We start from the raw sequence: 24,054 nt of genomic DNA on the forward strand, positions 1-24,054 counted from the left end.
TGAGGCCGACGACCAAAAATGAATATATTTAATTAAGTTTGTTCGGGAATTGGGCTAATAACAAGAACATACAGTAACATTCTTCTTTAAGTTACCCACTTGGCTGTTCTGTTGGGCTATTATACGTCAGCAGTCTTTCATCAAGAATGAGCTCATATCCTTCAGTCGGGGTTGTTGCCATACCCTTCCACGATATTCTGAGATGTGAAATGGAACCAAAGATGCTTAGTTGCTTACCTTCATGCTAGCAATATAAACCCGTCCCAGTAGGCATATATACAAATATCTTGGTCCTATTTGTTTCCAACCCTTTTGACTGGAAATAGTGCCTTCTCTAAAATCATTGCCGAGGTTAACATCTGTTTTAAACCTTGCTTGCACTTTGTAGCTCCATGCCTCCTCGATTTGGATTGCCATTTGGAACCACCTTGCTTCAATATGGCTGAAGCTGTTCTCCTTAACATGCTTCAGATATTCCCGTCAGTAGAGGCCAATACCAGACCACAGTGTCAGGACGCCCACCAAGAAAGGAGAAGGCAGTTATTGCAGTAACAAATGCAGCAGCCATAAACGTCCACATGCATTAGCAAAATCTCTGTAGTCCACCAACAATTATCAGATGCCAGTTGATGGCATCAAATAGCAGTGCCTGTCCACTAACGTATACCAGCCACTCAGCCAGAGCGCCGTTTTGACCTCCTACATTTACCAAGAAGTTTCAGCATGTTATCAGTGACATCTAGAGGGGTATCATCTTCGCCCCGATTAGTATCAGAGGTATGTGTCAACCAGGCCAATGCCTCCACTGCTGCATCTCGCTCTGCAAGCTGCTTATTCTTTTTTGGTTTTCCCACAAACTGCATTCCTTTGAACTCCACCAATGCTCTAAATTCATTTGTCTTGAGATGCTTTGTTTTATATTTTGGAGGACTGTGGCCCGCCCTCATAAGCAAGGTCTGGAGCAAGCTCTTAGGATTTGTCCCATCTTTCATGAAACTGTTATTGCCACCATTCTCACTTGTTTCCCTGACTTTCTTGTTTTCACGGCCAAAAACAAACCTTCCTTCACATTGGTCAGAGGACACCAACTCCTGTACAGCATGCATGAGATATTTCCCTTCCTTGTGGATATCCAATTTTGGATCACGAAGCTGCATCATCAACAAAGTAAGAATTAAGCTCCACCCAGATAACCCAAATATGATACCAGTGATACCACTTATTAATTATAAACAACACGGGGTCCTGAATTAATCTTTAAAATCCCAAATCTTTGAAACCTTCAGTCTTCACCATTTCAACCATAGTCCTTTATCCACAAAAAGATATAGTCCTTCATCCAAAAAAGCAGTAGCATCTCCTACCAATAAAGGTAGATATTTGGTTTTAAAATTGAAATCATTAAGCTCATTTTCCGTTTAAATATCTACTTGAAATTTCACTTTACTGTTCCATGACCTTTTGTAAACCGAAAAGGAACCTCGGAGTATTCTAAGTTGTATTCAAAAGAAACCTGATTCGACAAGCTTCAGAAACTAACCAGCTTCATACACATCCAATTATTGAAAATAAATGTTTGGTTGTCTGTTAATTCTTAACTAAACTTTGAATAACCAGGCTAACATTCTAATTATCCTCCTTCCTGAAGTATTACAAAGAGATGCACTTGTGAGGAAAGGGGAAAATATTACGAATGAGAGAGTAAATTTCTTTTCCAGTGGTAGTTACTGAGGGCCTTCCCTGCACATTAATTTGCTTCTTTGGTTTATCAGTAATTATCTTCTATATACATATTGATACTTATTCTAAAAATCAGAATACAAATAAAGAGAATAAATCCCAATCTAAGCTTCCTTTGGAGAAGCTTATCAAGTTCCTCCTTGAGGTTCCAACAGCATTCTTCCAAACTAGGATCCATGAAAAAATCAACATACCCATCTAACATTTTCAGGTGCCCAGCCTGATATATGAAAACAAAGTCAGCATATGAGTTTGCAATTAGATTGTACAATTTATGAGAGTGGATTTCTGCAAGCAAAATCTTTTACCATAATCCCACGGCTAAGAGTACCACCAAAAAGGATCAGTATCGAATCAGAGACACCAGTGGACTTGAACTTTTTCACCAAAAACAAGCCATGGATATGGAATTGTCTGATAACGTGCATTTACAGAATTCTGATCAATGTCGGTCAAAACAATACCAAGAAAGATTAAAGAAGATAACAATATAGAAGATCACAAAGAAGAGAAAAGGAAAAGAAATCTTTAATTTCACGCTTTAAAAACTCTCTTGCCTCTACAGCCAATTTGTATTTTTACATAACTTTTTCTCCTTTGTTCACCTCAAACCACCGACCCAACAAGACAGCATATGAAAATAATGAAATTGTGATAATAACATGAATTAGAAGCTTCATCACCAAAATTATAGCTTTATAATAACTTTTAACAGGACAGAATACTGCAGACGTGGAATGTCAGTAAATATAAACATGAATAACATGGACACTTCATATTCTTACAAAAATCTAGTTGTGTCCCCTTGCCTACTTCATAATTTCATATAGGTTGTCGTGTCGGACACCAACACGCATATCCGTGTCAATGTGACTTACATATATACTTAAACTTTTTGTTGTTTGATTTATAGATCTCTTTTTTTAACCTGCAATAGCAGCACAATTTACATCGTGAAGCAACAAAATTACAAGTACGGTACCGCATCATTGGCCATGACAGATCATGTCAAACTTCATCCCATCATTTAGGATAAGCATAAAAAGTAAACTGGACAATCATCTACTCGGAAACAATTTAGACAAGAGATAATGTATTTCCAATATGCCTATATGTCAAGGTGGGCATGTGAAAAAGTATATGTAAGCACCTATCACTTCCAGACATTACTCAACGTATTGTGCAAAAAAGTCATGGCCAAGAAATTTCACCCCAACCTAAGTACCAAACTACCAATTTCTATATTTAAATTTTAAAGAAGATTTCGAGCCTCAACACTTACAGCATACAATAGGACTTGGCCATCGTCCATGGTTTTGAATGACATGGATGTCTCTCTGTGCTGCACATAGAAGAGTATATGACATCCATCAGCTAAGTGAGATGTTTTAGACTAAAATGATGTATTTGGGAAAGTGCTCAAGGGATTGGTTCTATTTTTCAGGTTAACACATCAAAATGAGATTAAATTCCGACTATCCTGTTTTCATTTTTTTTTTTTTTCTATTTAGCACGCTTCCCAATTCCTTCTTAAATGCTAATGAGTTTTGACTTAATGAATTTTTTTGAAATGACAATTTCAAACATATGACAATTTAAGAAACAAATAGGACTAAGTCCAGAAGGCAAACCTATGTCATTTTGTAACTACCTTGCAACTTCATGAAATATGAATAAACTAGTACTAAGAAACAAATAGGACTATCGACTATGAGTCCAGAAGGCAAGGACCTATGTCATTTTTACAAAAATTCTAAAACCTATAAACCTTAACATACTTCATGCCATAATATATATATTAATATTCTAACAATATATTCATTACTGAACTTATACGTTAGTGTTAGTGTGTTACCCCCGTATTAGATAGATGAGTCAATTAGAATTTTTCCCCTACTAGATAGGAAATTAGGGTCCCTCTTCCAATACACACAAAAAAAAATTCGGTTAATCCAAATGGACTTTTTTTTTTTTTGTGTATTTAGAGGGGAGACCCTAATTTCCCATCTAGTGAGGAAAATCCTAATTGGCTCATCTAGTGGGGGGTAATATTGGTTAACCCTATCTAATTTTAAAGTAAAAAAAAAACGGGGAGTTGAAATTGTCATGTTCTACACTCTGCACGTATATGTTGCTTGACGGTTGCATGTACTAGTTAAGAAGTTGAAGAAACCGGGATGACCCAAATCCAGCCTAAATTATGTGGTATCTCAAAATTCAAGATAAATGCTCCTACTTCATTGATGGGAGCAGCCAATGCAACGAGGCCAATTGCAAAGACATTTTTATATATAGCACATATCTTATTTGCAACTCAAGACTTCTTTGCTCCCGCACAAAGGCTTCTAGCTCTCTTATACTTGATGGTAACTTGCAGGCAGTGGGATGACACGCAGAAGTATGCATAACTAGCTGCAGGGGCAAATCTAAGATTGCCACTCAAGGGGGCTGCTACAACTAACAAACACTACAAATATATTTTTTGAGGTGAATTATACACTATTATAACTAGTATTTTTTTTTTTTTTCGACGGAAAAGTTGGGTACTTGGGTACTTGGGTGTCTTTGATCACACCCCCGCCCCTGATCCGTGCGACTAGGCCGGGTGGATCTACCGTACCCAAGATGAAGAAGTGAGAAGCCTTTGAGGGGGAGTGAACAACTAATGAATTGAGATCATTGACATGCATCTTTTCCTATTTCTTGGTCTAATAGAACAGAGCAGTTAAAGGGTTTTTATATAGGTTTAAGGGGATGGTTATATGAACTCCACCTTATAGCGACTCCAAAGTTACTCCACTCATAAAAATGAACTTACAAAATGATCTGAGAACTAATTTTTTGTAGATGTGTACATCTTATGATGGAGAACACCCCCAAAAATTAGCTCAATTGAATATGTCTAACCTTGTTAAAAATTGTATCGAAATTAAAAAAATCTGGACCGTTAGATAATTTCATAACTTTCTAAATGATTTTTGATGAGGTTGTACATCTTCAAATGAACTGATTTTTTGTGAAGATGATCTCTATTGTGTGGAGAACATCTCCACCAAAAATCAGTTTCTAGTTCATTGAGTTAAGTGGTGGAGTTCATTTGGAGTTCGTTTTAGTGAAGTTCATATAACCATCCCCTAGGTTTAAACTTTAAAGTAGACGATCTAATATCATAGCCATTTGCAGTTGAGATAACTGAGTTGCAGTACAGGATTTTCAAATTTTCATAGTTGTCCTAGTCGCCGGTGACATGTTGGTTGGCCCCTAATAACTTGGCAAGGCACTTTGTCCTTTTGACATCAAGAAAAAATATTCAACTATATAAGTCAGGTGAGTATAGCCTTCATAAATTAACAAATAAACAAACCCCCTCCCCCACCATTTCAGATTTGGCAGTAGTTTTCGTCATGGCATGTAGCCGTCAGAGTTGCCCGCAAAGCAACTCAAATCTGCCATATGGTCTCAAAAATAGTAAAAAGATTTGAGATTCTAGACGACTTCTGTTCCCTTTGGCCAAATTTGCTGATCGGGGACCAACCTGATTATTACATGCCAAGCGTGAAAAATCTGTTTTTTGATATTGTACATGGTTAATAATTTTGTCAATTGGGAACGTAGCCTAAAAACAACAGAAGGGGCACCACAAGCCATATAAATAAGGTTAAACAAAGGACTCGTCACGCCACATCTCACTAGAAAACATCCTTGAGCACCTGTTGGGACAAATCCTAGAGACATAGCCTTGTTGTAAATATGGTTGCAATCATACAAGAGAAAGATCGACTTTAGGTGGTGATACACTAGACATTAATATCGACAGATATTGGTTACGCAACACCCGTCATTCGATTAGTGCGAGTACAAATATTTTCGGAAAAAAAAAAGCAACAGAGTTAGTTTGGTATCGAATCAATATATTTTTCAAGGTGAAAGCTAACTCCAATAATAATTTGAGCGACCAGTTCTAATGACTTCGATGCGTAGTAGTTAGGAGAAGGCGTGACTACTCCTAAGTACTAATAATATTGAATTTGGTCATGCGTGGTACAAAATGTTGCAAAAGATGGCAACGGCTGTGCGATTCTGAAAAGTTTGAACAAATCGTCCTAGTACACTATGAGTTTATGATTGTTGTATCTCTTTCTCCCTAGGTCTTTTATTTCTTTCTTTTTTTTCCTCTCCTTTCTCTCCCCTTTCTACTGTTCTTTTTATATCTCTTTTCTCCCCCCTCTCGACCGTCCATTTGTCCTTCTATCTCTCGTCTTTCTCCATTCCAAGCCTCTCTAATAATCAGGGTTTGTTTTCTTACATATTGAATTTGGTCTAAGGGTTCAAAAGATGGAACGGGCCGTCGATTCACGGTCTGAAAAGTTTGAACAAATCGTCCTAGTACACTATGAGTTTATGATTGTTGTATCTCTTTCTCCCTAGGTCTTTTATTTCTTTCTTTTTTTTCCTCTCATCCCCCTTCTAGCTTTTTATATCTCTTTTTCTAACCTCGATATTCATCCTTCCTTCTATCCTCTATCTTTCCACACACAGGGTTTCTCCAATTAGCCTTTTACCCATATTGTGCCATCGTATTCATCCTTCCCGATCCTCTACGATATTCATCCCGATCCTCGCACACACTTTCTCCAATTAGCCTTTAAGCTACGATATTCATCCTTCGATCCTCTGCCCCATGCACAATTTCTCCAATTAAGATTTTGGTATCCGCAACCCTGATATGATACTCCTCCGCTCCATTTATTGTCTTGCTACCATGTCCATCTGCCGTCAATCCCTATGCTATCATAGATTGGGTCACTACAATGATATTGATATAATCTACTTATGACGGATCAACATTTTCAGCTTTGTAAAAATGTATCGTCTGAATAATTCATCGGCAGGCATGTCCACACTTTTAGCTTTGGCATTCAAGTTCGACCGATCCGACTTACAGCCATCGTGATTTTGATCTATGGATCTGGTACATTATATGGATAAGAGACTTGGGCCTTAAATGGACCTTTTAGCACATTTAAGTTTTCAATACTGGGTCGACTGTACTGAAACCCATTGGGTCGAACCCAAAAATGACCCAAAACATATATGTTGAATGAATTAGTTCTGTTATCACATTTTTCAGAGCCGCCAAAACCTATTGCCCAAACCCTAATTTTAATCTATATATATATACCACTCAGATCTCACACCGTTATATCTCGCCACGTTATAAAACATTCGTAATTAGCTTGAAATTTTTCTTTTTTGTTTCTTGTTTGTTTGAAAATAAAAACTTAGGAAGAGTCTGTGATGATAAATTTTAAGGCTTGTTTCTCAGAGACATTCGCAGTGGCCGCCTAAGAGCTTTCGCCTTTCGCCGGGCTTGAGAGCTTATGCTGCTTTTATTCCTTCCTTGGATGTCTGAGACTCTTTCTTTCTTCAAGTTTTCATTATTTTTTTGCTCCAAAATTATATTTTTGATATTGGAAAATTAGTCTATTACTTATAATTGTTTTCACCAAATAATGATGCTTTTCAAAGACATAGGGAAAATAGGATGGAAGTGATGAGCCTTTCCCCAGATGATCGACTAAGATTATACTATGCGTTTTATATTTCTCTTTTCAGGGATTTATCAAGCCAGGACTCTGATCCATTCCTCCTCTAATATTGATTAGTGCAATAGCAGAAGTAATTTTACTTTTAATTTTTTCTTTCAAATTTTTATTATTATTATTATTGTTCTTTGAGGTCATGGACAAAGATAGATTCACTGTTACCATTGAAATCGGGTTCTTTTAGAGAAAAGTGAGATTGCAAGTTGGTAACAGTAAACATTCATTCTTTTAAAAATTTATTTGTATCTGACATTCTGACCAAAGTTTTCTAATTCACATGTTAAACAAGCACTTATTTGTCATGGTAGGATTTTCAGTTGAAAGAAGATTAATGAAAATTGGAATATGGAATGAAATTTTAAAACATAGAATAGAATGAGTGAAAAATAAAATGTCTAATTAAACTTGAATTGAGTTTTCAATGTCTGAAATCAAATCTCGTGAATATTGTGGTGGTCCAGAGTATGTAATGTGTTCGAGAGTCTAGAGCTTCATTCCAAACATTTTGATTCACGAATACAGTGAAGAAAAGCATTCAAAAGGATCTTAATCGTTAGAACACTTCGTCAATTTGGGAGAATTTCTAACATTATGGATCAATATTGAAAATATTGTAACCTGTGGCTTCTTTTATCTTTATTTCTTACTCAAAGAAAACGTCCCCATCTACAGTAAATTTTCATCTTGTCATTAATTTTATTTTCCTTTTTAGTCCTGTAATTACATGTTTTGTCCTTATTTTTTATTGATGTTCACATCCGCTCAACCCTAAATGTTAAAGACAGCTATTTGAAACAAAAGTAGCAAAGAGAGAGCACCGATTTCAATTCTAATAACCACATTTGATAAAATTACCCTGTTATTCCGCTTCCACTTCTATCTCAGATTCCTCTCCAAAACAACTTATGGGAGGAGAGGCAAAACTCCTTGTAGCAAGTAAAGGAGCCACTGAAGTTTGACATTTGGATTGGGTTACATCTGGACTGTACACAAATATTATGTTGGTATTCTTCTAAAAGTATTACCAGAAAGTAAAAGGTACCAGAAGCAAAAAGCAAAAGTCCACACCACCACTATATTCGCTCGCTAGCAAGTCTTGCAATTGCAATTTTAACCATAGTTCGTGATTCCGAACGAAACTCCGGAATTCCGCTCGGAATTTCGGTTTTTCAAAAAATCGAAATTTTAAATATAGTGTTGAAATAATTGAAATTTCGAAAAGAATTTGAAATTCCAAATTCTATAGGGTCGAAATTTATTGGATTTCGGTTTTTGGATTTACCGGAATTTTGAGAATTCCGAAATCCCGAACTATGATTTCAACACAATACAGGACATGTATTCTCAATTTGCTTCATATTTATAGGGTACCTGTTATACTCCATACAAAAACCAAAATTTTCAAATAAGTTTATTATATAAGGTATTTGTTATTAACAGACCCCATATTGTGTTGGGCAGACCCAAAGAAAAAAATAAATATTACAAGTGTGTTATTGGTTCCAAAAAGTCCAAAAAAAACAAATATTAAAAGTGTGTTATTGGTTTCAAAAAGTTGAATTCGAAAACTCCAAGCTTAAACGACCCGGTTGTACAAACCCAACGATATGGCTACATTGTTTAGACTAAGTCCCCAACGATGTGGTCACACCGTTTGAGACTTAGTCCAAATGGTGTAGCCACATCGTTGGGGACTTAGTCCAAACGGTGTGGTCACATCATTGGGGACTTAGTCCAAACTAGGGGTGGGAATTTGGCCCTAACGACCCTAATCCGACCCTGACCCGACCCAAAAGCCCTAAAAAGCCCCATAAAGCCCTCACAGAGTTTAGGGCGGGGGCCGCCGACCACTAATGCCTTTATAGAGGCGGGGCTAGGGGGCTAAGGTTCAAAACATAGGCCCCGCCTAATTCAAATTACTAACCAAGCCCTAGTTATAGTTTCACATTTTTACTATAAATACACGCACTCATAATTGTCCAACTCTTTGTTAAATATTTTCAATTAAAATAACATCGTTGTCGCTGTAATTTATCACTTACACTGCGAGGGTATTTCCAATAACTTGACTTATATAACAAAAACTTGTCAACTTATCTAGCAGTCATGAAGAACAATGAGCACTAGCCTAATAAAAAATAAGACTTTATTCATTTGATCATCAAATCAAAGTCTATAACTTATTATTCTCAATTTATTTTCCCACTTACTTCTTATAAATTATATTTTTATTTACATCCAAACCAAGTCTAGAACTAAAGGTTTCCGTCCACACCATTAAAGCGAAATACAGAGCAGACATTTGTAACACAGAAACCAAAAAATAACCTTTGTCTGAAAAATGACATTTGTAAAAAGAATAAAATATATAGGGCCGGCCCTAAAACCCGACCCTAAAACCCGGCCCTAAAGCCTTTAAAGAGGGCTTAGAGTAGGGTCAGGGTGTGAGATTTAGACTTGTGACCCGGCCCGGTCCGACCCTATGTTGACTTTAGGGCCGGGCCGACCCGACCCTAATATCTGAAGGGCTTTTAAATGTTTAGGGCTGGGCTAGCCCGACCCGGCCCATTGCCCACCCCTAGTCCAAACGATGTGGCCACATCTGTCAAGAAGCCAAGAAACAGAACTTTATATTTTTTTCAAAGTTCAAATCCCAAACGGTATGGCCACACCGTTTGGACTAAGTTTCTAATGATATGGCCAAACCGTTTGGACTAAGTTCCCAACGATATGGCCACACCGTTTGAGATTTGAACTTTAAAAAAATATAAATTTATGTTTTTTGGCCTCTTGACCAGTGTGGCTACACCGTTTGGACAAAATCTCAAACGATGTGGCTAAGTCGTTTGAGACTTAGTCCAAACGGTGTGACTATATCGTTGGGTTTGCACAATGAACAGGTCGTTTAAGTTTGGGATTTTCGAATTCAACTTTTTGAGACCAATGGCACACTTGTAATATTTTTTTTAAGACTTTTTGAGACCAATAGCACACTTATAATAATTACAACACAATATGGAGTCCGTTAGTAATAAGACTCTATATAATTACTAGTAGATGGCATATCTCTACATGGAGGTCTAAAAAATGCATGTGGTAGCTGGTTTGTACTTTGTAGGATGGGGGGAAATAAAGTAAAGATTTGGGCTATCCCGAAGATATCCCTATAGGGATGAGTATGCCAATACCGTTGGATCCGAGATCCAAGGGTCCGAAAATCAAAACAAAAAAGAAAGAGAGAATGTGAATTTGTTTTTGATTTTCGGACCGTTGGATCTCGGATCCAATGATATCGGATGTCGTCCCTATGAGGATATCCTCGGGATAGACGAACTCTAAAGTAAAATACTACAAATGGCAATGTAGTATGTGAAGATAATCAATTAGAACAATGTACTATTTTTTGGACGAATTTATGCAATGCAGTATCTCAGTTGGGCAATTGACATATCATCTTTAATTCCTGCCAATTTAGACTTCTAGAGTGATGATGTGTCAGGTGGAGCCTTATTTTTTTTTTTTAACGTGGATAAGCAAATTAAAAAAATATATATATAGCCCACGAGCTTTTGTTCCCCTCCCGTGAGATTATTTCTCTCTCTATGAAAAACACATAAACCCTAAATTGAAAAAAAAAACCCTTCTAATCAATTTTTTGTTTTTGCTTGTTTTCTTCTGTAAGACAAGGACTCAAACACAAATCTGTCTCACATGCAAGGAAGACCAAATCATGATCATCATCCAAGTACTTTAGGTCAAACGTACCCACCTCCAACTTGAACCTCTTTGCTACTTCCTCCTTCAAATCTTGTAAACCAGAAGTTACAGGAAGCCGAAATCTTATGATATCATCCCTGTGATTCACCTTTACAGTGAGGGTCATCGTGTCTTGAGTAGCCGTAATTGTGTTAGCAGTAGGAGCCATTTCTTGTTGAGGCATTTGATCAGGACAAGAATAGTTTTTCCAACTTGATTCCTAGTCCCACTCTTCTAGACATCCCTCCAAAACAAAATTACTGAGGTTTCTCAAATCTTTGGAACTACCAGCATCCTCAATTAGCATTCCACCCAAAACTGGGTGCTGTTTTGTCTTGAAAGGTGTGCCAGAAATTGAGTAGGCAGAACATAAAGTTAGTTGTTCATTTGGTTGAGATTGCAAACCCAAATACTTCTCAACTTGTGTTTGGATTGAAGAAACAAAGATGTCATGAGTGCAGGTGGTTTCATTTGTCGGACCATCTTGGCATTCAATCATTTAATTGAATCACGTGATTCAGCTTTGAAAGAGAACGATTAACCTTGTTGATCTTGCGAGATGGCCAACGTGAAATCCCATGATGTCTACAATTTTTTTAAACCGTAAATTGAAAAAAAAAAACCCTTTTTATCACTTTTTTGTTTTTGCTTATTTTCAATTTAGGGTTTATGTGTTTTTCTGTTATAGAGAGGGAAATAATCTCACGAGAAACTGGGGGGGGGGGGGGAGGATTATGAGCCAATTAGGCTAGATGAGAAATTAGGGTCAACCCACTTTGATTTTTTTTTGTGTATTTAGGGGAGAGATCCTAATTTCTTATCTAGTTTGGGGAAATTCTAATTGGCTCATTTAGTAGGGGTAAGGTAATACTAGTCAACTTTATTTTTTTTTAATGGAGGGCAAATTTTGGAGAGATCAAAGCAAATAGCCATTGGATAGAGAAATTTCTTTTCGAGATCGAGATTGTTGCATGGCCCACAATGTATCAAGCTTTCTTAGCATGCCAAGGTATTTTAAAACTGGATCAGTTGTTCTTAGAAATTTTTCCACGCATATATAACTGAATTATCATTCCCAGTCTCTATTTGCTATCCTGACTCTGCAAAATTGAAAATAAAAAAAAAAAAAAAAAAAAAAATGGGCTCCATATAAAACAGTTCAAATTAGAAAGAAAACTATTGCACCAACTTAGATATCAAAGAATAAAACTACGGGAATGGAAATTAAGTTAAACAGGAATATGAGGGTATCACAAAGCATGGTAAGATTAATAGGAAGCAAAGAGATTGCATGCAAGTTTTGTATACCTGTTAGACATCAATGATATGGTCAAAGTTTTGGATTCCCCACTCCTCTTTGGTATAAACTCCAAGTTGTTAGAACAATAAGACCCGACGATAATGCGCTTCCATTGAGGATTTCACAACCCTTGTGCCCACTACATAAAGGTATGCACACATAAGATCTTCGCATGAAAGAAAATGAACTATCTCAATAACAGGTCGAAGACACTTGTTGTAAGGTATGACATCAACTATAATTCATAGCTACTGTAATAAATAACACAGAAGCTCGTGTGTTTTCATTATATTTTTTTGGGTAAACTAGTATTACCCCCCCACTAGATGAGCCAATTAGGATTCCCCCCCCACTAGATGGGAAATTAGGGTCTCCCCCCCTAAATACACACAAAAAAAATTCGGTCAACCCACTTTGACTTTTTTTTTGTGTGTATTTAGGGGGGAGACCCTAATTTCTCATCTAGTGGGGGGAAATCCTAATTGGCTCATCTAGTGGGGGGGTAATACTAGTTAACCCTATTTTTTTTTAATTTGTTAGGGCAAATTTTGGAGAGATCAAAGCAAATAGCCATTGGATAGAGAAATTTCTTCTCGAGATCGAGATTGTTGCATGGCCCACAATGTATCAAGCTTTCTTAGCATGCCAAGGTATTTTAAAACTGGATCAGTTGTTCTTAGAAATTTTTCCACGCATATATAACTGAATTATCATTCCCAGTCTCTATTTGCTATCTTGACTCAGCAAAATTGAAAATTAAAAAAAAAAAAAAAAAATTGGGCTCCATATAAAACAGTTCAAATTAGAAAGAAAACTATTGCACCAACTTAGATATCAAAGAATAAAACTAAGGGAATGGAAATCAAGGTAAACAGGAATATGAGGGTATCACAATATATGAGGGTATCACAAAGCATGGTAAGATTAATAGGAAGCAAAGAGATTGCATGCAAGTTTTGTATACCTGTTAGATATCAATGATATGGTCAAAGTTTTGGATTCCCCACTCCTCTTTGGTATAAACTCCAAGTTGATATGGTCAACCCACTTTGATTTTTTTTTTTTTTTTTTTTGTGTATTTAGGGGGAAGATCCTAATTTCTCATCTAGTGGGGGGAAATCCTAATTGGCTCATCTAGTGGGGGGTAATACTAGTTAACCTTTTTTTTTTTTAATTTGTTATGGCAAATTTTGGAGAGATCAAAGCAAATAACCATTGGATAGAGAAATTTCTTCTCGAGATCGAGATTGTTGCATGGCTCACAATGTATCAAGCTTTCTTAGCATGCCAAGGTATTTTAAAACTGGATCAGTTGTTCTTAGAAATTTTTCCACGCATATATAACTGAATTATCATTCCCTGTCTCTATTTGCTATCCTGACTCTACAAAATTGAAAATTAAAAAAAAAAATAAAAAAAATAAAAAAAAAAAAATTGGGCTCCATATAAAAAAAAAAAAAAAACAGTTCAAATTAGAAAGAAAACTATTGCACCAACTTAGATATCAAATAATAAAAAACTACGGAATGGAAATCAAGTTAAACAGAATATGAGGGTATCACAAAGCATGGTAAGATTAATAGGAAGCAAAGAGATTGCATGCAAGTTTTGTATACAAGACATCAATGATATGGTCAAAGTTTTGGATTCCCCACTCCTCTTTGGTATAAACTCCAAGTTGTTAGAACAATAAGACCCGGCGATAATGCGCTTCCATTGAGGATTTCACAACCCTTGTGCCCACTGCATAAAGGTATGCACACATAAGATCTTCGCATGAAAGAAAAGGAGCTATCTCAGTAACAGGTCGAAGACACTTGTTGTAAGGTATGACATCAACTATAATTCATAGCTACTGTAATAAATAACACAGAAGCTCGTGTGTTTTCATTATATTTTTTTAGGTAAACTAGTATTACCCCTTCACTAGATGGGAAATTAGGGTCTCCCCTAAATACACAAAAAAAATTCGGTCGACCCACTTTGACTTTTTTTTTGTGTGTATTTAGGAGGGAGACCCTAATTTCTCATCTAGTGGGGGGAAATCCTAATTGGCTCATCTAGTGGGGGGGTAATACTAGTTAACCCTATTTTTTTTTAATTTGTTATGGCAAATTTTGGAGAGATCAAAGCAAATAGCTATTGGATAGAGAAATTTCTTCTCGAGATCGAGATTGTTGCATGGCCCACAATGTATCAAGCTTTCTTAGCATGCCAAGGTATTTTAAAACTGGATCAGTTGTTCTTAGAAATTTTTCCACGCATATATAACTGAATTATCATTCCCAATCTCTATTTGCTCCCGACTCAAAAAAAAATTGAAAATTAAAAAAAAAAAAAAAAAAAAATTGGGCTCCATATAAAACAGTTCAAATTAGAAAGAAAACTATTGCACCAACTTAGATATCAAAGAATAAAACTAAGGGAATGGAAATCAAGTTAAACAGGAATATGAGGGTATCACAAAGCATGGTAAGATTAATAGGAAGCAAAGAGATTGCATGCAAGTTTTGTATACCTGTTAGATATCAATGATATGGTCAAAGTTTTGGATTCCCCACTCCTCTTTGGTATAAACTCCAAGTTGTTAGAACAATAAGACCCGACGATAATGCGCTTCCATTGAGGATTTCACAACCCTTGTGCCCACTGCATAAAGGTATGCACACATAAGATCTTCGCATGAAAGAAAATGAACTATCTCAGTAACAGGTCGAAGACACTTGTTGTAAGGTATGACATCAACTATAATTCATAGCTACTGTAATAATCAAATTACTCAAAGAATATGTCATTGCAGATAATGCAACTAAAAGTCTAAAAAGTAAGTCAATAAAGTAAAATTCTTTTATTATAAATCATAACACAATTTCTTTATACATGGTCCTCATACATACAAAAGAAATATTAATTAATCTAAGAGGAGATTCTCACTAAGAAAAGTGAGGATATCAATATTAAACAGGCAAATTCTTTTAAAGGTTATGTTGGCAGAGATAAGAGGAGATTCTGAGGAAGCTAAGTAAATGTTAAGGCCAAAAAAAAAAAAAAAAAAAAAAAAAAAACTGTATCAAAGAAATAGGGACCACTTCAGTGCAACTACTCAGAAAAACCTTGAAACGAAACACACTACAATATAGAGTTTTTCTAATCGATATGTTAGACTCACCAATTTATAAGGGGGGAACTTTAATTTTTAAAAACACATCAAAGTCACAATGACATTGTCTAAATATTTAATCGGTCTATATCACACAATGAGAAAGGCAAATGTATAACAAAGAAAAACATACCGAATGATTACTATGGTTCTGGGAAGAGGCTCTCAAAATTTTAACACGGCTAAAATAGCTAATAGTGTACCCCCACAACATAACAATTTGTGATAAGCAGGCCTCCATTAGTCGATGTACAGCCGCTATCACTGGATTTATAGATAAAATTGAACTTTTCAATCAAATAAAAAAAGTCAATAAACAATTAAAATCAATATCAACGGATTGAACTTTTGAGGGTCCTGTTCACTTCATATCTTCTTGTGCGAATTGCTTAAGCAACTTTTTCTAAGTAGGGGATCCTTACCAATTTTTATAAGTTGACACACATTATTCAAGGCTGCTTCCCTGCTACCTTCAATAGGCGAGGGGTTGACTCAAAGAAGGAAGAGATCGAGAGGGCGTCAGGGAGACCGACGGAATTGGATGAGCCCCCCATCCAGTGAATCTGGGGATAGAGACCTAGCCTACTTTATTTAAACAGCTAAGATAACGTCTAGTTTTCTATATATGCAAACAAAAAATTTCTATAATCAATGTTTGCTTTTCACCAACGGTAAGTCTGCAACAACTAATTTACGTACACATAAATGTTGGATTTCAATGGTGATGTACGTCAAGAATTAGCAAGCAATGGAACTATTAAGCAAAAGGAAGGTGGGAAAAGAATGGTACCTCTTCACAGAACGGCGTGACAGCAGAATATGAGTGATGAGTCCTTCCATTTTTATCCTTCAAATAACTGAAAGAAGATAATGACATACATTTAAAACTTGAGGAATAACTACCAGGTATGAATTTGAATGCATTTAGACGACAACTTATGTTGGGAAAATACCACGTACTCGGGACTTAAAAAAAAAGTAAAAGTTCTCAATAAACATAGAGGAAATATAATATTAACTCCTCTTGTCCATTCTACATCATATTAACACCATGAGAATCATCAACCTTAACTAAAAAAATACATTGGAATGATAATTTTGGGAAGAAGAAAAATCATCCTTAGAATTGCATTATACACTACCGGGACCATAACAAAATAAACCAAAAAAGAATGCAATCAATACAGGAAATGAAAACACTCAACTGAGATCAGAAGTTGATAAGTTTTAAGTTTGTTCCTTGTCAAACGGTCAAGCCCATAGAAGAATGGTAGGAAAGAACTAAAAGAGGGAGAGTGAAAGTGGGTTAAATTTTGAAGCTAATTGAAATGAAACAACAATTGGATGTCTAGAATTTTGTTAGACTTACATAACACCATTGGTGCATAGGTTAGACTGAAAAAATAAATTAAATGCTAATATCTGAACGTATGAACACTAAGCTGCCCTCTTCCATGGCGAAGCAATGCATCCATAGTCCACAAATCCTGAAGTGTCAAACCTGATGATCGCCAAACACAGGGCAACACATTTAGTAATTGATAAGGCCTGCAAATGTACAATGACTGCTATCACTGTATAAACAAAGAAATTTAAGTAGAACGATAGAATACTATCAACCCAATAAAAAGTAGATGTACTGAAAATAAGGCTAGTCATCCTAAAATTCATTAGTGCGAACAATTTGAGAATGATGGGTTATCTGCAATTTGGTAAAATTATCAATCACTTAGATAAAACACTGAAATTAGAAAGAGGAAAATTGAAGACACCTCTTCTGTGGTGAACCAATGGTCATTGACGGTTGGAAGCCTTAATCTAGATAACAAAGCAATCTAAAACTTTTCGTCAAGTTTTATTGGGAAGAAAGTGAAGGAAATTAAGGTTTTATTTATTTATTAGGAATACGGAGAGCCGGAGATGGGAAGAGACGCATTGTTTCAATTAAACGTCCATGTCATTGTACACCAAAACATTTTGTCAAACATAAAATGTTCAAAAACTACCGTAAAAGAGTAACGTAGTAGAATGTGATTTATAGTTAGATATTACCAAAGAAGAATTAACTAAGAGGATTTAAAAAAAAAAAAAAAAAAAAAAAAAAAAAAAAAAAAAAAAGGAGTAAGGAAAAGTGTTGTTTACCCAAATCAAAGTGAGTCTACCAAATCAGGCGATCACGTTACGTTCAGACGTTCTATTTATTATGCTAGATAACTGTTATAACAAAATCAGATTACGATAGAGATTATGGAGAGAGTATCTGAGAGGGGATTTGGGAATGGGGAAGTTACAGAGTCGGAACGGGGTTTTTTTTTTCTCATATTTTCTTTAGGGAAGGAGGCGAAACGGTGTGTCTGAAAATGTCAAGACGTTGTGTTTTATAATCTGGGAATGATTTAAATTACCGATTTATTCTTTCTGTAACGAGTATGCGAACAGTACTAAGCATCGGTGTTTTTTCAAATCTTTAAACCTGTCGCTCTAACATCTCTCTGATAGTATGATTTTTTGAATTCTAGTTATAATCTAAAAAATAATATAAAAATATTAGGAGGGGTTGAATATAATTTGAGTGACGTAAATGAGATTTTCTAAATTATTTTAAATAATAAACTAATTCTAATTTCAATAAAGTGAGAGAGTTTTTGATAAATTGTTTAAAAAGGAGGGAACATATTAGAATAATTAAAGGAGGTGGTTCTAAAATCATAAAATAGAGAGATTACAAATACACATTTCGGTTGAAAAATTTTCCTCCTAAAGATCCGGCTATCATATAGTGTAGAGAAGAGCAAAAAGAAATTGGTTGTCCAACTTTCCGGTACCCTTTGGATTAAAAACTTTGGTTTAAAACAGGGAATACGGAAACTAATTGGAAAATCCAGTATCCGCTTTATATATAAGATAAGGTACACAAAATTATCATTTAGCCATATATAAAATTCAGTAAAAAAAAAACGTATATGCACTTTTGAACTGTGCAAATTCCCATTTTAAAACTCTTGGTCTTCTATGTCCTAACAAATTACATTTAGGGAGTTACAACTGTAAAGAGTAGCGCAAACACAATTTTTCATCAATGCATCAAAACAACACATTACACAGTTATGAAAATTACAAATTACTCTAGATTGAAAATAGATTTCTAGTTAATAGATGTCAGTAATTATTTAAAGATCAAATTACCAATTCTTGATACAAGGATGGCAGTAACGTTTTGTGCAATTGGAACAAAAGACAACAGCACGCTTGTCGTTTCGCTGACATTGGTGACACATTAGACTGCCATCGTTGAGTTTTACCCTTACCAAAAGAAGTTCCAATACTATCAGTGGCAATTCTACAATAAAAAATTCTAGAAATCAGTTCAACTGGAAAAAACAAAACAATAAATTTCAAATTTTCAATCAATTGAAACCAAAACAAGTCCTGAATTTCTGATTCTCCACTTAAAATCAATATAAATCCGAATTTATCTGTGGATAAAAGCAATAACATCAGCATGACCTATTAATTCTTCTAGACCTTGATTTTATAATAGTAGGGAAATTTTCATTAGTTCAGATTATGAAGAAGTTTAAAGGAAAATTGAAAAGAATAAAAGCTTTAACTAACCTAATAATTGAGCTCTTGAAAGAGATGTTCAGGACATGGATAATCCCACTTGAGTGAATTAATCCCACCACTCTCTACTTCCTCTGATTTCTTTGAGATCCCTCCACATGAACAATGGTTCCCAACTAACACCAGATGTTTTTTCAAGTACATATATGTCTAACAATAATCAGTTCACCTCTTATCCAATGAATTTGAAATTGCTCAATTTCATCATTTCTCAGGTCAACAGCATTGGGGCAATACAAATAGTTGTCCTTACTATCATTTCGAATACAAACCTTCCCACAAAATAATGAAGTTGCCGCCTCACTTCAAGATTTTTAAAGACCTTCCACACAAAGAAAGAATGACATGAAGAACACCCAATAGGGGAATCAACATTTGGGAAATGAGAGTTGCCGTCGGTTTATCAAGATTCTTAAGCAAGTTACATGCCCAATTAGCCTTGAGGCTACGTCTCAATTCAAGAATCTTGGAACCACAACCACCACTCTTTTTGGAGGACAGGGAATGGAACAACCAACGGTTGTTCTCGACCAACCCCACATCTGTTAATAAACCTTCTGATTGAGCTCCCTCCCGGTCGGATCTTTTTATTGAGGCCCTAGTTACACCCTTGCCATCCATATCTTGAGTCTTGACCATGAGCTCGTTCAACATACCGTCTCCGAGAAGAATACACTTCATTACCCCCAGGCTAAGCGGCCTTCCCTTAGTTCCAGCTGTGGGAAGCTTCTATGGAAATTGAAAATGGATGTATTGCAATTATCGTTGTTGAAGAAGGCAATGCGATGGGAACAAGTCACGCCATACTAATGAGGAATATTTCTAGAGAGTCAATATAGAGTAAATGGAAACATTTCTCGTAACACATATAATACGTATCTTACTAACCTCCACAGAAGACGATCACGGCGCTTTGGTTTGCCAACATCAAGGGGGACATGTACGCAGAATGAGACGGTTCAAATTTCCAACGAAGGACTAAATAGCCAGACAGTGGTCTCAAGAGTTTCCTCTGAACCATCTGCCCTTTTAACTATCTGCATTTTTTAATGCTAATTTCAGCAGACTAAAGATAAATGTCAAAGCAAAAGTTCTTGAAAGTCTATGCATACAATGTACTAATAGAAGTGGTTAGTAAGAAAATTAATGAGCCGACATTCTTTGCAGTACCAGTCCTACAGTTAGTTACATACTTAGGATGCTCCACAAAATGCTTAAATCAAACAGGATATGCATTGTGTATCACAAAAGACTTACAAATATAGTACCATAAACTTATCTAGTTTGAAGAAATGTGTCTAAAACTCGTTTCATAGATCAATAGGTATATAGTAATATACTCAACCTAAACAATACAAATTAAATCAAATCCTCATTCAAATACATCTTCTTGTTCATACATTAAGTTGTTGCGTTCTCTGCGTCCATTTTGACTGTTCAACAAATCACATTGCAGATACACACATAGACACCATTGATTGACAGGAACAAATAATTGAGAGTATAGAAGTCGTTCTGAGTTTTACCCTTACCAAAAGAAGTTCCAATACTATTGGTGACGATTCCCGCAATCGAAAACTCTAGAAATCAGTTCAACTGAAAAAACAAAACAATCAAATTCAAAATTCCAATCAATTGAAACCAAAACAAGACTAGAATTTCTGAATATCCACGAAAAATCAATACAAATTCGAATTTATCTGTGGATAAATTGAACAACAAATTATCTATCAAATTATTTCAAAACCTTTAAAAACGATAACAAATCAAACAAAATCCTAAAAAGAAACAAAGTTTCTGATGAAAAGCTTGAAACTACGGATGAACAGGACATGCATTCTCAATTTGCTCCTTCATTTTTTCAGGGTACCCATTATACTCCATACAGAAACCAGAAATTTCAAAAGCTCATTATATAATTCTACACAAAATTATCATTTAGCCATAAAAATCAGAAAAAGTATATGCACTTTTGAACTGTGCAAATTCCCATTTTGAAACTCTTGGTCTTCTACGTCCTAACAAATTACATTTAGGGAGTTACTAACAAATTACATTTAGGGAGTTACAACTATAAAGAGTAGCGCGAACACAATTTTTCATCAATGCATCAAAACAACACATTACGCAGTTACTCTAGATTACAAATTACTCTAGATTGAAAATAGATTTCTAGTTAATAGATGGCAGTAATTATTTAAAGTTCGAATTACCAGTTACGCAAGGATGGCAGTAGCGTTTTGTGCAATTGGAACAAAAGACAACAACACGCTTGTTGTTCCGTTGACATTGGTGACACAGTCCCGCAACCAAAAGAAGTTCCAATACTATCGGTGATGATTCCCACAATCAAAAATACTAGAAAAAAACAAAACAATAAAATTCAAAATTTCAATCAATTGAAACCAAAACAAGTACTGAATTTCTGATTCTCCACTTGAAATCAATATAAATCCAAATTTATCTGTGGATAAAAGCAACAACATCATCAGCATGACCTATTAATTCTTCCAGACCTTGATTTTATAATAGTAGGGAAAATTTCATTAGATAAGATTATGAAGAAGTTTAAAAGGAAAATTGAAAAGAATAAAAGCCTTCACATACTCTATAAAGAGATGTTGAGGACATGGATAACCCCACTCGAGTGAATCCCACCACTCTCTGCTTCCTTCGATTTGTTTGAGAGAAGGTGGTGCTGACTGATGTTCTGGGTTGAACAGAGGGAGCCTTTTCAATTCAGGACAATTGATTACTTGAACTGTTTGAAGAGAGTCACAAACCATCACGCCCTTCCAAATGCTCTTCAGTTTCGGTAGATTGCGAAAGTACAATTCCTTCACCAACGATTCCAAAGCATTCGGTTGTTGTTCTTTGCTGTTCTACCATTCAACTTCTTCTTCTTCTTCTTCTTCTACAATTAGCTCCTCCAATTGCTCACAATTCCCAACTCGGATCTCTTCAAGGTTAAGAAGCTGTTGAAGCAACCTAGATGACAATAAAATTTTGATATTATCACAATACCAGATCTCCAAAGTCTTCAAACAAGGAAAAGCTCCGTATATCTTGCTTAGACTCTGACACGAATAGAATCTCATGGTCTCAATCCGTTGTGGGAAGATGCCCTCTTCGTCTTCTGGTACTATGAATTCAATTGAATTGCATGAATCAATCCAGAGTTCTCTTAGGTCCTGTTGCGAATCATTTAAGGGCAACTCTGATAACCTTGTGATTTGGTTAAATTTATAAACTAGAAGATATTGAATGCGTTTCGGAAGTGAGAGGGCATTGCAAGGAATACCCTTTGAGTTGGACAAACATAGCATTCTCTCCTGCTCACTGGGGGCAAATACTACCCCAAAATTCCTAATAGTGTACTTTTTTAACCTTTCAAAGTTTCCAAATTCACCATAGGCGAAGTCTGACAACTCGTGAAATTCGATATCAAGATTTTCCAATTGTGTCAAGCTTGAGAGATTTTCCAATTGTGTCGAGCTTGAGAGATTTTCCAATTTTAACTCTTGAAGTAAAGAAAACTTGGATATCAATCCCGTGGGGATCATTTCTTTCAATTTACGATTGCCACTGAGATCAAGGCTTCTTAGGTTGACCAACATTTCCATGCCTCGAGGCAGTTCTTCTATGGCCGAACTTGTGAGCATCAACACTCCCAGTGACCGAAGCTTGGATAGAGAAGGCACTCTAACTAACTTCTCACAATCAAGTAAGAGTAACCCCCGAAGATTTACCAAATCAGAGACTGAATCAGGTAACGACTCAATAAGAGTCCAAGATAAGTCAAGAACCATGAGTTTTGGCATGTGCATAAAGAAACCACTTGCAACGTGTTTTAGACTACGATCCTCATAATAACTTTGAGAAAGGATGAATGTCGAGAGTTTAGGGCATTTGGGAATAATTGAAATATCTTCTATACGACTTCCCATAAAGGAAACCCTCTCAAGATCTTCCGACCAATCATCTTCGTGCGGTATTTCTGTTGATGAAATCCCAGTTCTGACCATGAATTTAGGTTTTGATTTCGTGATGTAAAGAGCCATATCCCTAATCAAATCATGCATTTTAACACGGTCAATCTTAAAAGAAACTTCTTCTAGCATGCAACAACGCTTTAGTGTATTCAGTATAACATGGCCACGAAGCATTTCATCTTCTTTGCTCGATCCCTCGACTAACACTTCCATAACCCAATACTTAATCAACTCACTAGTGTCGATTTCATAATCTTCAGGGTACAGTGCACAATATAAGAAACACTTCTGATGATTCTTCTCCCTCAATCGATCGTAACTGAACTTCAGACGCTGAATGACCTGTTCCTCCATGTCCATGTTCAAACTTGTAGACTTCTTCAGATCTGACAATGCAACTCGCCACTCACCAACATCTTTGCTTCTCATAGATCGCCCAATTGTGATGATTGCAAGGGGCAAACCACAACACTCCGCAACAACTTCTTTTGCAATCTCTTTCACTTCGGGAACAAGCTCCTCATTGACATTTACCAAGAACAGTTCCCATGCTTCGTCCTTAGAAAGCGGTTCAACTTTGACATCTTTCTGGCACAACATCCCTTTGCACACTTCACTTGACCTGGTAGTCAATATTATCTTGCACCCATTGTCTTTTGTGGGTTCGGGAACTCCTAGCTCATGTAGATTAAATGGCTTCCATATGTCGTCTAGGATAAGCACAAACTTTCCCTTTCTATGCAATGCTCTGAGCAATGATGACGATCTACTATCTTCATCTTGTTCGTCAGAAAGATCCAAACCGAGTACTTTTTCGCAATCTGCTTTTGAAGTGTTTGAGCATCAACGGCTTTGGATCTGATGACCCACAAAACA

General features: G+C 36.0%; 2 protein-coding genes, 1 long non-coding RNA gene and 2 other non-coding genes across 6 annotated transcripts in view; 3 read left to right on the forward strand and 2 right to left on the reverse strand.

The window, feature by feature from the left end:
* Window positions 1-24,054, reverse strand: part of LOC147495341 (uncharacterized) — a 25,318-nt gene continuing 1,264 nt past the window's right edge. The window contains exons 1-6 of one of the 2 annotated variants that reach the window (XR_015197452.1): window positions 16,353-16,987; window positions 14,921-15,051; window positions 12,411-12,541; window positions 3,023-3,082; window positions 2,049-2,178; window positions 1-1,960 (exon numbers count right to left, since the gene is read on the reverse strand). Coding sequence is in view for 1 of the 2 variants with exons in the window: in XM_086563974.1 (XP_086420100.1) it covers window positions 1,769-1,960; window positions 2,049-2,154; window positions 3,023-3,082; window positions 12,411-12,421 (369 nt within the window). In the remaining variant the exon portion in view is untranslated. Of the gene's footprint in view, window positions 1,961-2,048; window positions 2,179-3,022; window positions 3,083-12,410; window positions 12,542-14,920; window positions 15,052-16,352; window positions 16,988-24,054 lie in introns of those variants that run through there. The other variant, XM_086563974.1, reaches the window with a different exon arrangement.
* Window positions 7,031-7,157, forward strand: LOC147495342 (small nucleolar RNA SNORD14). The gene has a single exon (XR_015200571.1). It is a non-coding gene; the product is annotated as a small nucleolar RNA SNORD14 (small nucleolar RNA).
* LOC147495343 (small nucleolar RNA Z103) lies at window positions 7,286-7,385 on the forward strand. Its single transcript, XR_015200593.1, has one exon. It is a non-coding gene; the product is annotated as a small nucleolar RNA Z103 (small nucleolar RNA).
* LOC147495344 (uncharacterized) lies at window positions 11,912-13,085 on the forward strand. The gene is made up of 2 exons (XR_015197455.1): window positions 11,912-12,111; window positions 12,943-13,085. It is a non-coding gene; the product is annotated as an uncharacterized LOC147495344 (long non-coding RNA).
* The window catches only part of LOC147495345 (uncharacterized), a 10,370-nt gene continuing 8,384 nt past the window's right edge, over window positions 22,069-24,054 (reverse strand). The window contains 1 exon segment of the mRNA XM_086568365.1: window positions 22,069-24,023. Within this exon segment, the coding sequence (XP_086424491.1) occupies window positions 22,069-24,023 (1,955 nt within the window).

Source organism: Coptis chinensis, chromosome 6, assembly GCF_015680905.1.
Source record: "Coptis chinensis isolate HL-2020 chromosome 6, ASM1568090v1, whole genome shotgun sequence".
In the NCBI taxonomy this organism is placed as follows: Eukaryota; Viridiplantae; Streptophyta; class Magnoliopsida; order Ranunculales; family Ranunculaceae; genus Coptis; species Coptis chinensis.